The 13,138-nt window shown below is 36.0% G+C and overlaps 1 protein-coding gene across 8 annotated transcripts in view; it reads left to right on the top strand.

Moving 5' to 3' along the window:
* The window catches only part of LOC100244863 (peptidyl-prolyl cis-trans isomerase CYP23), a 40,600-nt gene continuing 27,462 nt past the window's right edge, over nucleotides 1-13,138 (top strand). For 6 of the 8 annotated variants that reach the window (XM_019220868.1, XM_003631230.4, XM_059740591.1 and 3 more), the window contains exons 1-8: nucleotides 1-173; nucleotides 354-467; nucleotides 552-700; nucleotides 3,565-3,637; nucleotides 3,740-3,829; nucleotides 5,801-5,840; nucleotides 6,704-6,786; nucleotides 6,871-6,937. In XM_019220868.1, coding sequence (XP_019076413.1) covers nucleotides 63-173; nucleotides 354-467; nucleotides 552-700; nucleotides 3,565-3,637; nucleotides 3,740-3,829; nucleotides 5,801-5,840; nucleotides 6,704-6,786; nucleotides 6,871-6,891 — 681 coding nt within the window. In that variant the 5' untranslated portion in view covers nucleotides 1-62 and the 3' untranslated portion in view covers nucleotides 6,892-6,937. Of the gene's footprint in view, nucleotides 174-353; nucleotides 468-551; nucleotides 701-3,564; nucleotides 3,638-3,739; nucleotides 3,830-5,800; nucleotides 5,841-6,703; nucleotides 7,059-13,138 lie in introns of those variants that run through there. The other 2 variants (XM_002276405.4, XM_059740584.1) reach the window with 2 other exon arrangements.

Below are 13,138 nucleotides of genomic sequence, written 5' to 3'. Positions count from 1 at the left end.
GCCCACGATGTGGCATAAAGGTCTGATGCGGAAACCGGGGAGGTGGGCAGACATCAGCAAAGATGTGGAGTAAGGGAGCGTGGATCGTGGGTTTGCTGTGTTTGGCTTTGGCATTTGTTGTGGGTGCTTCTTCGCAAGAACCCCAACTGGGTTCCGCTCGCGTTGTTTTTCAGGTTTTGTCTTTTCCCGTTTTCCATGACATTCAACATTGTTTGGATTTTGGAAGACCCCATTCTACAACCTAAGTCAACCTTTACCATAAGGCCCTATTTGAATGATCAGGTGCAAATGTGCATTGCGAATTTAGGAATTTTAATGGTTGTGGTGCTTTTCTTTTTTGTTGTTGGATGCAGACCAACTATGGAGACATTGAATTTGGGTTTTTTCCTGGTGTTGCACCCAAAACTGTTGACCACATTTTCAAACTCGTTCGTTTGGGATGCTTTAATACCAACCACTTTTTCCGGGTGAGTGGTTGGGACCTGAGAAAGCAGGTGGTAGATGTAATGTTATGATTTGTATGATGATTGTATGTGAAAATTTTGGTGCAGGTTGATAGGGGATTTGTTGCCCAAGTGGCAGATGTTGTTGGTGGAAGATCAGCTCCGATGAATGAAGAGCAGCGGGAAGAAGCTGTGAAAACGGTTGTTGGTGAATTCAGTGATGTCAAACATGTGAGAGGTATTCTATCTATGGGGAGGTTAGTCTTTTTGGGAAACCATTCACCTAATTCTCTTGTTCTCATAAATTTGTTTGCATTATGGTTTTTCTTTTGTATGTGCTGTTCTCAGTGGAGAAGTATTTGAAAACTAAGAAAATAAGAGACTCAAGAGAAAATATATTGGTTGATAAACCAAGGTTTCCAGAATAATGCGTAGCTTTGAGTCTTTTTCATATCTATCTATTTATCTCTCTTTCTCTGTCAGTCTCTGTCTCTGTCTCTGCCTGTCTGTCTGTCTCTCTCTATATGTATATATCTGACAAGATTTAGTTTATGACTCTTGTAATTACATAATCTCAATGCTTAGGAGCAGAAACTTTGTACCAATCACTTATGAACTACATTTCCTATTCATTTTGGGACAAGGAAGTCTATAAATAGAAGAATGTTGCTTCTGAAACCAATATGCCAAATTATGAAGGTTCTTGTTAAGAAGTCAAAATTTTAATTTGGAATGGTCCAAGGGTGAAGTTTTCGGATGATTTGTGGTGCAGAAAGCCCCTGTGGAGGTGAGGTTCCTATATGTGTTTAGGACTGGAAAATTAAAAAGGCTATGATGGCAGCATATCCATGGTGGCTGGGGGTAACTGGAAGTGGAAGCTTATAGGGATTTTTTATGATTTGAAGCTAGAGGAGGTTGAATCCTTTTTGAACCCATTTATATAGGGTGGGGCTGAAGAGGGAGATGGTAGATGCATTAACATGGGGACAAACTAAAATTGGGAGATTTACACTAATTACTTTTCAAGGTGTTGATGAACAACGAAGAGAAGCTTTCCTAGAGAAGGAAAAAAAAAAAGTTTTCGGATTTTCTGGACTTCTTTGAAAGCAATTTTTTTATTTGGACTACGTTTGGAAGAGGATTTTGACCATTGATTAGTAAGTCGAGGAGAGAGAGAGGGGGGGGGGGGGTTCCTCCCAAATTTATTTATTTATTTTTGTTCAGAAGGATGGGTAGACTGTCAATTGCCTCTTCCTGCATTGCCTGGTTGCTCAACTCAAAACTTTTAGTATATGATTTTTTATACGGTTTGTAGCATGGGGCTAACGAGGATGGTCCAAGAAGTTCCAGCTAGCTGGCATGGAAAGTTCAGTGTATTTGGAAAAAACACTTGAGGTGGAGTTACAGGAATGGGAGCTGAAAGAGATCACTTTGACGTCATTCTATTTGTTGACAGTTGAGACCATGGCTGGGTAGGCCCTTTAATTTTATTGACGGCATGTTTTGTTCTTGAAATGTAGGTTTTCTGTCTTTTCTTTTCTTTTCTTTTTTTCTTAGGTGTTTCTGATATCCTTTCATACACTTGGATGCACCCTCTGTTGGCATTCTTTAATAAATGGGCTTGGGCTTACTTGCCTACTGACAAAAAGCCTTTTCAGTTCTAACAAGTCTCATACAAATGTTAAAGTAAAACCAATTGCATGTTGGACTCCACAGTAGTATACCAAGTCATGTTGGTTCCCTTGTTAAAGTTGCTTTGAAGTCATGTTTGTATGGTTGGTTCTATACTCTTCTAATCAAATAAAAGGTATACTTATAACAAGATACATAATATTAGTATTTCAAAATCATTGGATGGATTTTGTGCATCTGCTACAAAAGATCTAAAAAAGTAATGATGTCAATGGTGAAAAAATGGCTAGTAGAGAGGCAAAAAAGGTGGTGAGTTTTGTGTCTCTTGATATGAAGCAATAACTTGGGAAGCATTGAAATTGTACTGAACTAGTTTTGATAGAGTTAGAAATGATTTTCCAACTTCAGTGTGAGTGATATTATAAATACAAGGATGAGGCTAGAATGGATATGGGTGGAAGAATTAGTTGGAGAATATTTGAAAATATGCCCTTAAGAAAAGCAATGTCATAGAGATGAATGATGAAATGGATTTCATTTTTTTTTTCTTTAATAAGCTTTGCTTGTTGAATGGTGGAAATACATTTTAGATCATATTTAATATACAAGTGGAATTGGCGTTAATGAATCTGACTTCGGCCATTAAAAAATTATCCTGTTTAAATAATGAATTTGAAGCCATACAGATCTGGGGAATTTTCTTAAGTTACATTATGTTTTTCTATTTTGCAAACTCCACATGGCCTAGTAATTGCATGCCGTGAGTTTGCCACATGTAGGCATATGGTGGTCTGACTAGTTAGAAAGCACCATGTGGCCCACCAGCTAATGGCATGTAGACAAAGCAGTTCTCTCCCAGCAGGGCTCCAAGTGTACTTGACCTCCAGATGAATGCATTGCATAGCCATCTCCATACTTCCTTGAAAGTGTCATCCTCGACATAGCACCTTACGATATACCTACCTGAGTTTGGAATAGGTCTCTAGGGGTCCAATATTAACTTGATGCACCTCAATGGTAGGACTGGTTCTTTTACCATTGAGGGCCTTGAAACTGGTGTGGAGGTCTTCATCGGGCAGCTAGATCTGGAGCTTTATCAAAGATGAAATTGACATACATTGAGCCTATTTTGGGCAAAATGAAAGGAAGGAGGATCCAAACAGTGTTTGTGACTTGTGAGGCACATGTCACCATCAGAAACTTCCCTGTTAGCAAATGACAATTAATGAGAGTTACTTTCTGGGAAACTATAAAAGGCTCCATTCTAGAGAAATTATACAGGAAAAAGAATAAAACGTAAGCTTGCTCTTCCAAATTCTCAAGGTTCTCTTTGAATTTGAGGCTCTTGTTTTTCATAGGGGACCACTACCACACTCACCAATCCCTTCTCACCTCTCAGTTTTGTTTTTCTTTCTCCTCAAATTTAGATACTTCACTCTGCTAGATTGAAGCTTTATTTAATATTATATGATACTTTGTTTTGATGTAGGTATGCTGATCCAGACAGTGCCTCATCTTCGTTTTCAATGCTTCTTGGAGATGCTCCTCATCTTGATGGCCAGGTATTCTAGTTACGCTTGCTAAATACCTTTGTAAAAGTTTATTATTTTACAATCGCTTCTAAAATGAATGCTAACGCATTTGCTGACACAAACTGTCTTCAGTATGCAATATTTGGCAGGGTTACTAAAGGTGATGAGACATTGAAAAAGCTTGAGCAACTCCCTACTCGACGTGAGGGGATCTTTGTAATGGTATGTCTGTATGTCTCTTATATTTTCCAGTTGTCGATCCTGAATAGGATGATGTGTAAACTGGAACCGGAAGATCTTTGTCCATAGTTGGCGACAACATTAGAATAATGAGCCATTTTTGAGAAATCCTATATTTTTGGTTGTATCTCTTCAAACTTGTGATTTTAGTTGCATCTATTCCAACTCGTGATTTTGGTTGCACCTCTTTGAACTCGTGATTTTGGTTGCATCTCTTCCAACTCATGTCAACTATTAATCTTCCATTCTTCTTTTATTCTTGTTCAGGTTCAGTTATACAGTAATATATCTAGTTAATTTTTACAGTTATTAATTTGCTTTCTATAATATATTGTGCTTTACTATGAAGAGAAATACATGTGTTTATGGAAGACTAGGAGAAGCTATATTTGTTCTTGCCTTTTGGCTCATGGTGGACATGCGGATGTGTTAGATTCAGGTGGAACTAGGAAAAAAGCACTGCTTGTGTTCCATCAAGGAGCCTAACACCTTATGAGTGGCTTGTGTAGAACTTAAAAAACCATTGAAATTTATAATTTGATGTCTGTAACCATCTGATACATGGACCTCTTAACCAGATGTTTTTTGTAGGACTCATTGTGTAGCATGCAAGGCTGGCAACGGGGAGGTCTGGGATGGTGCTCCTTTCCCACCCCCATTCCTTGAAAAAAAACTCTTCCTAAAACTGTCCTGACCACGACGTGAGGCTGGGGGCACAGGGCTAGATGGGGACAAAATATTTTAGAGGCCCATAACACATGATGAAAACTAGATTTTATCTTAATAACTTAATTTATACTCGGACACTAGCAAATCTAAATTGTTATATGGAATCTTAGACTATGTTTGGATCTTAAAAGTTAGGAAAAGGGAAGTTTAAAATTAAAGGAAGGAAATCTGTCGAGAAATAGATTTTTCTTAATGTTCTGAGTTTATAATGTTGGGGATGTAGGACCTATTCCTAAATTCTCTTCTTTCATAGTCAAATTGCTTTGGTGTAGGGGTTTGGATGGGGAGGGTAATATTTGCTGCTAGATTTTGTTGATAGCCCGTGCATGGGGTGTGTATGATGGTTTTGTTTAGCCTTTTCCTTTTTTCCTTTTTCCATGGTGTCTTGTATACTTCCTATGTACTAAGCTTTTGCCCCCTTTTATTTTGGTGCTTTTCTTAATTCAATCTATTTGAATTTTCCCATAAGATTTTTTTGACCTCAATGGTTTTTTTACTCTACTCCGTTTCTAACTTTTTTTAGATGTGCTAAACTGAAAAAAGGGAGTTTTAAAATGTATACTTTTTTTTCCTACATTTTCATCACCACCTAACAAGAGAAATTGAATTTCCTCCTAGCATTTTTTCCCTTTTCCTTCATTGTTTCTAATCTAAACAAAGCATTATCACTTTAAGTTAAGAAAACTGAAAAAAAAAAATAAAAAAAAAATAGGGAAGAAATACTTAAGCAAGAGTAAGGCATATGAAGAAGAGGGAATATCCAGGGGCAACCCAATCTTGAACCTAACCCAACTTTCATCATTTCGTGTTTCTTCCCCAGATCCATCCTACTTCAGATAGGTACCTTCCAGATGTGTCCTAATAGGGGCAGGACAGTTTATATAACTTAATATACCCTGCCTATTCCCATCCAGATGCTCATTATTTACACTTAGTATTGTGTAGTGAATGGTAATTCCTTTACTATGTGACACTTATGCTGCAAAATCACAGAGAAGGATTACAACCCAGAATCCCAGACTATAGTATTTTCTCTGTGCATGGAAATTTGAATTGCAGTTGATTAATCTGGTCTGCTCCTTAATTTAGTTGATTTGTATGTCTGTGCAAATGGTCCTGCTGTATTCCTATGTGCTCTGAACTAAATTATATTGTCTTATTTGGGATTCCACCCTTGTAGCCGCTTGTCTCTTGGCCCTGAAATGATTGTTTTTTTTTTCTCAGCCGACTGAGCGCATCACAATTCTGTCTTCGTACTTCTATGGTGAGAATCAGCAATCTAATAATCCATCTTAGTTTTTTTTTTTCCTCCTTTTATTTAATTTGATCTTTTCATTTATTATAATATAGAATGAATCACCATGTTCGGCTGATGTTTGTATATGGATATAAACTATATTGCACTTGACAAACACTTCCTATAGAAAACATGGTATTCTAGGTACCATTGGTGCTTACTACAGAATAATTATCCTTGTTAAATTTGTGGATGTTCTACTCTACTAAAAATTGATTTAATCAAGTATAGTGATTCTCAAGTTTATTGGGTTCTCTTGTTCGCTCTGAAATGGCTGATGGTCCAGAAAAAAAAAATCGTTAGCTATTTAATCTTCTTGTAGTTGGCCTCAATTTCCTTGCACACATATGTTTCACTGCCATTCTTGAGTTTATATTAAAATTTCCAAGTTTAGGTTTATAGTCTTGCTTATAAATTTATAATATAGATTCTAGGTTTTGAATAATCTATAATAATGCAGAAGATGATGCAATAGATTCAAGATGAGTTTGTTTGCTGACTTCTTTTAGTTGTCTACTCGTCTATATTTGGTTATGTTTGAAGATGAATCTTATAATGCATTTGCCGTTGGAATAGCTTGCAGATGATGAGTAACATAAATTAACTTAATTCTATGCACCAATGGAATATCTCTTCACAATTTGGAGCAGAGTCAAGAACATCATTGTGGGAATAAAAGAGCAAGTTTGAGAATGCACAACCCACATCTCATGGGTGTCGTATTCAGCCAAGCTCAGCTTGTTGGAAGATTTGGATGATAAAGAAGAGAATTTTGCTAAAATCTGAAAACTAGTTTTGTAATTATTAATATTATTTTTTATGGATTTTAGATACCAAGATGGAAACTTGTGAACAGGAGAAGTCAACATTGAAACGAAGGCTTGCCGCATCTGTGGTTGAAATTGAAAGACAGGTAATAAGAAGCTCCAAGTTTCATTTATGGTAAATGGTTCTACATGACCTACTATGAATGAACATGAACTCATCTAATTTTCAGAGAATGAAATGCTTCCCGTGATTCAGCAAGCAGGAGCTAGTCCAGAAGGAAACATTTTACAATTACAGTACGTTATTCAGATTTTTATGCTGTTTGTATTATGTCAAAGAAGAATTTATAAAGGTTGATTTTTACAAAATAGAACTTCATATTAATTTCTGCTGAATACAAACTTGTGTTGAGTTCCATTTGAACAAGTCTAAATAGAGGAGAGAGAAGCACAGACAACTATTTGGCTAGTCCCATTTATGCCATTTTTTTATATTAAGAAGCAAGGAATTATATCACTAAAGAAAAATATGTACAGAGAAGGATGAAGAATCCTTAAAATAAAGATCAATATATGCAAAGAACATTTAATGATTCTAAATGAGATAAAATTGAATGAAGGCAAATAAGACATCACTGAGGGGGTGAAAATCATCTATAGAAATCTGAAGTAATCTAGGTCCCCCTCTTCATCAATCCATTGGCTGCCTGATTGGGTAATAGTCACCACATTATTATTGCCCCCGTAACTTCTTCCAAATCTTGAGAGCAGTCAATTTCTCCTGAGGTTCTGAAAATTCACTTTAATGCACATACATGCTTGACATTCATGATATTGAACAATGACATATCTTTTTGTTTATTTATTATTTTATCTTATTTATCAAAAACAACCATTTCATTGCATTGAAATAGTAAGTATTAAGAAGGATGAGAAATACTTTTGTAAAGTACACAAATTTCTACATAAACCTTGATCAAAAAAAGAAAAAGAGATGTTTGATGGTCCAAAAAGGCAAATCTATAGCTCAAAATTATAAAACAATGTTCACCAAAATCAGAGAGGTAAAAAAATTATCCTATAAGAGAAACTGAATGTTCTACTAGACATTTTACTAGCATATACATCTCGTAATTGGCTAAGTGAAAAGCTTATCAAACAAAATATCCCTACTCAAAAACAATTGACATAACTGCCAATTAAACTTCCACAGTCCTTTTTTTCCCCTAGTCATCCAAGATATGACAATAGTATAATCTTTTTCTAATAAGAGATGCAGAGACTCAAAACATTCACTTGTAATTGATCTTCTAAAAGAAGGCTTTACCATAGTACCAAAATGGTCCCTAAGCGATCCTCCAATTCCTAGTTGCGTTGGATTACTCAAAGAACACTCATTAAAATTTTGCTTAATGAGACCTTTTAGAGGTGGTAATCATATAGGAAGTGACTCCTTAATCAATATTGTGGTCATACATACTAGGTTTTGATTTAGTAGATATGAGGCTCAAAGAGACGTCTCTAAAGGCTTCACATGTGGAGGCCCAAAGAGAAGAAAAGAAATAAAATAAGGCCCTGAAAACCATATACTCCATAGTGTTCTTTACCCTCTAAATGGTCTAGAGTAGATCGAGGTTGGCAATATGCTAAAGAGCCCTCCCTCAAGGAAGTCCCTAAAAACCCTTTAAAGGGATTATCAATATCTTTACCAATCCATTAACTGAATGTCCTCTTTGCTTGACTGTGGTCCTGACTTTGGCAACTATCGTCTTTATTCTTTTCCATATCGCACCAAAAGGCCATGTGTTAATTATCACACTCACATGGAAAATGGTTGAAATGGAATGTAGATGAATTTTGGCATTGAAATGATTCTTCTAATGTTGATTGCCTTGGTTGATATTATAGTATTGGATTTATACAATGAGCCCGTTAGGGCGGCCTAGTTGGTTAGGGCGAATGTTGGGATGTGTGAGGTTCTGGGTTCAAATCCTACCTTTGTTTGCCCGGTGTTGGTTGTTGCGGGTGTTGTTAGCACCCCGAGGTTTGGGCCCCCATGGAGGGTTCTAAGGACTTGACCATGGGAGGTGCCTTGGTTATAAAAAAAAAAAATATGAGCTACATACAATGAAATCTTTCTAAAAGAACATAATCAAAATCATTAGAGAGCTTTAAATAGTCAATGAGAAGAGAGTTTCTTGGAACCTTTGTGTGATGAAGGGCCTGTTTGGTTGTTGTTTTTGAAAACTGTTTTGGAAAACAATTTTTGAGAATAGTTTTTAAGAACAGTTTTTTTGTGTTTTCGGAAAAAAAAAATTGTGTTTGGGAATTGAATTCTGTAAAACAGTTTTTGTTAAAACAAAAAAAATATGTTTGGTTGAGTTAATAAAAAAGTTTTTTAGAATAAGTAAAACAAAAAAACGTATTTGAAAGTTATTTTTTTAATTAATAAAGTGTTTTCTTTCATTAGCTTGATATTATAAATATGTAAATAATTTTCATATGCACAATTCATTTAAATTTAAAAAAATATTCAAATTTGAAATTTTTATACCAGTTATAATTTTCTTAAACAAATGATGATTTTGTAACCATGTGTAAGTATATTAATTTCAATAATTTAAGGAAGAAGAAAGGGCTTGTGGATGGGGATGTGGTTGTTGGGTGAAACTCACCTTTGTGGAAACATAAAAAGCAGTTAGGAAAACGCAAAAAGAAGGAAGAGAAAACACGAAAAACAATCTATGCTTTGAACAGTGAAAAAACAATGAAAACATCTTTTTATTGTTCTCAAAAAAATGGTTTTTGAGAACATGGAAAACACAAAAAACAAAAACACACCCCCTTCCTTGAACAAGTTTTTTGTGTTTTTTTGTTTTCAAGAACAGAAAACAGTTCTTGAAAACAGGAACCAAACAGGCCTGAAGTTTCTTACTACTCTCCTTTCTTACTAAAACATTTAAAGAACTCGTGACACGTGAGCACATAACAATAGGAAAGAGGACAGAGGGCCTCCTGCCTTAATATGCTCCATTAACAAAAATCCTAATAGGACCTCTATTTATAAGGATTGTAAAAGATGGAGGGGAAAAACTCTGCCAAAATTAGTTTTTGTGGTCTTGCATATGAACCTATCAACTTATCATAGGCTTTAGTTGTTGGATTCAGAGTGCATGAACACAGCGAAAAATTTATTCATTCAATCCACCTGGAGATTATAATATTTAAAAATCATACCTTTGTTTGAAGTAAGAATGTTTTCTTTGGTTGAGATGCTTCAATCACCATGGATCTTCTTCCTTGATGCCATTCTTTTGTACGCAAGGTTGTGTGGGTAACCTCTCTCTATATAGGCAGGGAAAGAGAAAGGGAGAGAGAATGGCTGCTCCTAAAGCTTTCTTTTTCAAGTATGTCTTTCATAGAGCATAAAGGGTGCTTTATATAGACTTTAGGGTGGGGCTTAAAGGCTGAACTACGCTTAAGACCTAGCCTTAGCTGTAACACTCATGTTGCATCTTAAACCAGATGATGTTTTTGATAAGTATACAATACATATATAATAATAAAAATGAAAAGATATAGAAAGTATCTTTTCAAAGTACACAGGGAGTATACAAAGGATGCTAAACAAAAAGAACAAAAAAAAAGAGGGATACAACTCTATCTTTCACTTACCCCTAGTCGAACCAATCAACAAAATCCATTATAGACATAGGTGCTTCCTCTTTGCAATACCTTAATCCAAAAAATTACACATAAACAATATATTAAGCTCTTGCTTTGAATGTTCCACATTATCAAATGCCCTTCAATTTCGCTCTCTCCAGATTGTCCAAAATAAACAAAAAGGAGCAATCTTCCATGCTCTTCTCCACCTCTTCCCAACATCTTTTTAGATAAGCAACATTTGTCTTATTGAAGAGGGGATCACCTAAGCTATCCCAAACATGGAAAAGACCAATTATCACAACATGCTTACTGAGACGCAAGGTAGAATAATGTGGTCATCTGCCTATAAAAAAAAAAAAAGGTAGAATAATATGGTCAACGGATTCTTTTTCTTGCTTACACATGTAACAACTGTTCTCTGTAGACACACCTCCCTTTTTCAATTGATCCCAAATCAAAATCCTTCCCTATGATGCTTCCCATGCAAGAAACCATACTCTCGATGGAATCTATGAGTTCTAAACAATACAGAAAGGGCTCTGAACTCTTTGATGCCAAAAGGGTGTAGAAAGCTTGATTGAGAATTTGCCACTTTTATACTCCAACCAGGCCATCCTATTCTCTGTGCCTTGTCTCATTATATGCTTTTGAAGAGTCCTTAGAAAGGTCTCCACCTTCTCTAATTCCCAATCATGGAAATGATTTAAAAAGCAAGGGCTTCAAAGATCCCTCTCTTTGGCTTGCTCCCATGCATTTACTATGCATAAGTCTTCTGAACTACCAATGGTATATAAGTTGGGGAAGGAGTCTCTCAAAGAGGAGTCATCACACCAACTATCTGACCAAAACTTTACCCTTCTTACCTCCCCTATAATAAAGTGAACACCCCATTCGTTTCTTATTACCTTCCATAATCTTACACCAAAATCTTCCTTTGACACACTAGAGCACCAACCTCTTACTGCTTTCCCAAACTCATTGAAGAAACTGTTAGGTTAATTTTCCTTAGCCATATATTCATTCATAGGGAAAAGAAGAGAAAAAGTCCTCTCTCTCTCTCTATATAACTCTAGGAAACCTATAAAAATAAAGTAGAAAGAAATAGGAAACTACCCAACAAATCCTATCCATATAATGATTGTGGCTTTAATAAACTTCAAACTAATTTGTAAAAAGGTTGATCTTATCTCCATTAGAGATTTAGATTCTTCAACACTCCTCCTCAAGTTGGTGTATAGATATCAATCACACCCAACTTGGTGATCAAGCCTTCAAAGTTCACTCGAGGAAGTCCCTTTGTGAGAATATTTGCTAGTTGTCCGTTGGATACTATGTATGGCATGTAGATTAATCCTTCTTCCAACTTCTCCTTGATAAAATGTCGATCAACTTCAATGTGCTTTGTTTAGTCACGATGAGTTGGATTGTGGGCAATGCTTGTTGTTGATTTGTTGTCACAATATAATAGCATGAGATTCTCACATTGTAGTTTCAATTCGTTCATCAGCCTTTGCAACCACATGAGCTCACATATCCTTTGTGCTAAAAATCTAAAATCTGCCTTAACACTACTTTTTGCAACAATAGACGTCACTGCTTCTTACACCTCTAGGTTACTGGGTTGCCCCGCACAAATGTGCAATAACCCGATGTTGATCTTCTATCACTAACAGAACCTGCATCATCTGCAACTGTGAAGACTTCAATCTTCCTTGACTTATTTCTTCCAAATAATAATCCCTTCCCAAGTGTACCCTAGAGATATTTGAGAATTTGATGGACAACTTCTAGATGTTCTTCATCTGGTTCATGCATAAATTGGCTCCAACACTAACTGCGTAAGCAATGTCAAATCTAGTCTGTGACATATAGATTAAATGTTTGATCAGCCTTTGGTATCCTTCCTTGTCAATAGGAACCTCTCTTTTCACATACCCAATCTTATGATTTGCCTCGATTGGAGCATTTGCTGGTTTACTTCCAAGGAAACTGGTTTCTTTGAGCAAGTCAAGGGTATACTTCCTTTGGGTCACCAAGGTACCCTTCTTTAATCTTGCAACTTTGAAGTACTTAATGGGCTGAGATTCTTGATTTCAAATTCTTTTGCTAGAAAGAATTTCATTCTCTTAGCTTCTGCTGCATCATCTCCTATAATTAGAATGTCATCAACCTATACAATCAAGATGGAGATTTTACCATTCAAAGACATCTTGTCAAATAGAGTATGATCAACTTGAGCTTTTGTGTAACCATGATTCCTCACTGCCTTAGAGAATCGATCAAACCAAGCTTGTGGTGATTGTTTTAGTCCATAAAGGGACTTTCTCAGACTACACGCCTTGTTCATTCCATAAACTTGTTCAAACCTCGAAGGATATCCATGAACACTTCTTCTACCAAGTCTCCATTAAGAAAGACATTCTTAACATCAAATTGACATAGTTGCCAATCCAAGTTTGCAACTAAGGAAAGCAATACTTGGATTGTATTTAGCTTTGCCACTAGAGCTAATGTCTTTTGAGAATTAATCCCATAGGATTGGGTAAATCCTTTAGCAATGAGACAAGCCTTATATCCTTCAATGGATCCATTGGACTTTTACTTCAGTATGAATATCCTTTGGCACCCCACTGTCTTCCTTCCTCTTGAAAAGTCTACAAACTCCCATGTTTTGCTCTTCTCGAAAGCCGTAATCTCTTCAAGCACGACTTCCCTCTAAGAAGGAACACTTAGAGCCTCTTGAATTGATTTTTGAATCTCTACATTGGAAAGGTTAGTGACAAAGGCACAATAGGAGGATGAGAGATTACTATAACACAAGTATTTCGA

Source organism: Vitis vinifera, chromosome 1 (assembly GCF_030704535.1).
Source record: "Vitis vinifera cultivar Pinot Noir 40024 chromosome 1, ASM3070453v1".
Classification (NCBI taxonomy): Eukaryota; Viridiplantae; Streptophyta; class Magnoliopsida; order Vitales; family Vitaceae; genus Vitis; species Vitis vinifera.
The sequence above is the reverse complement of the archived record's forward strand: the minus strand, read 5'-3'. Positions and strand labels throughout refer to the sequence as shown.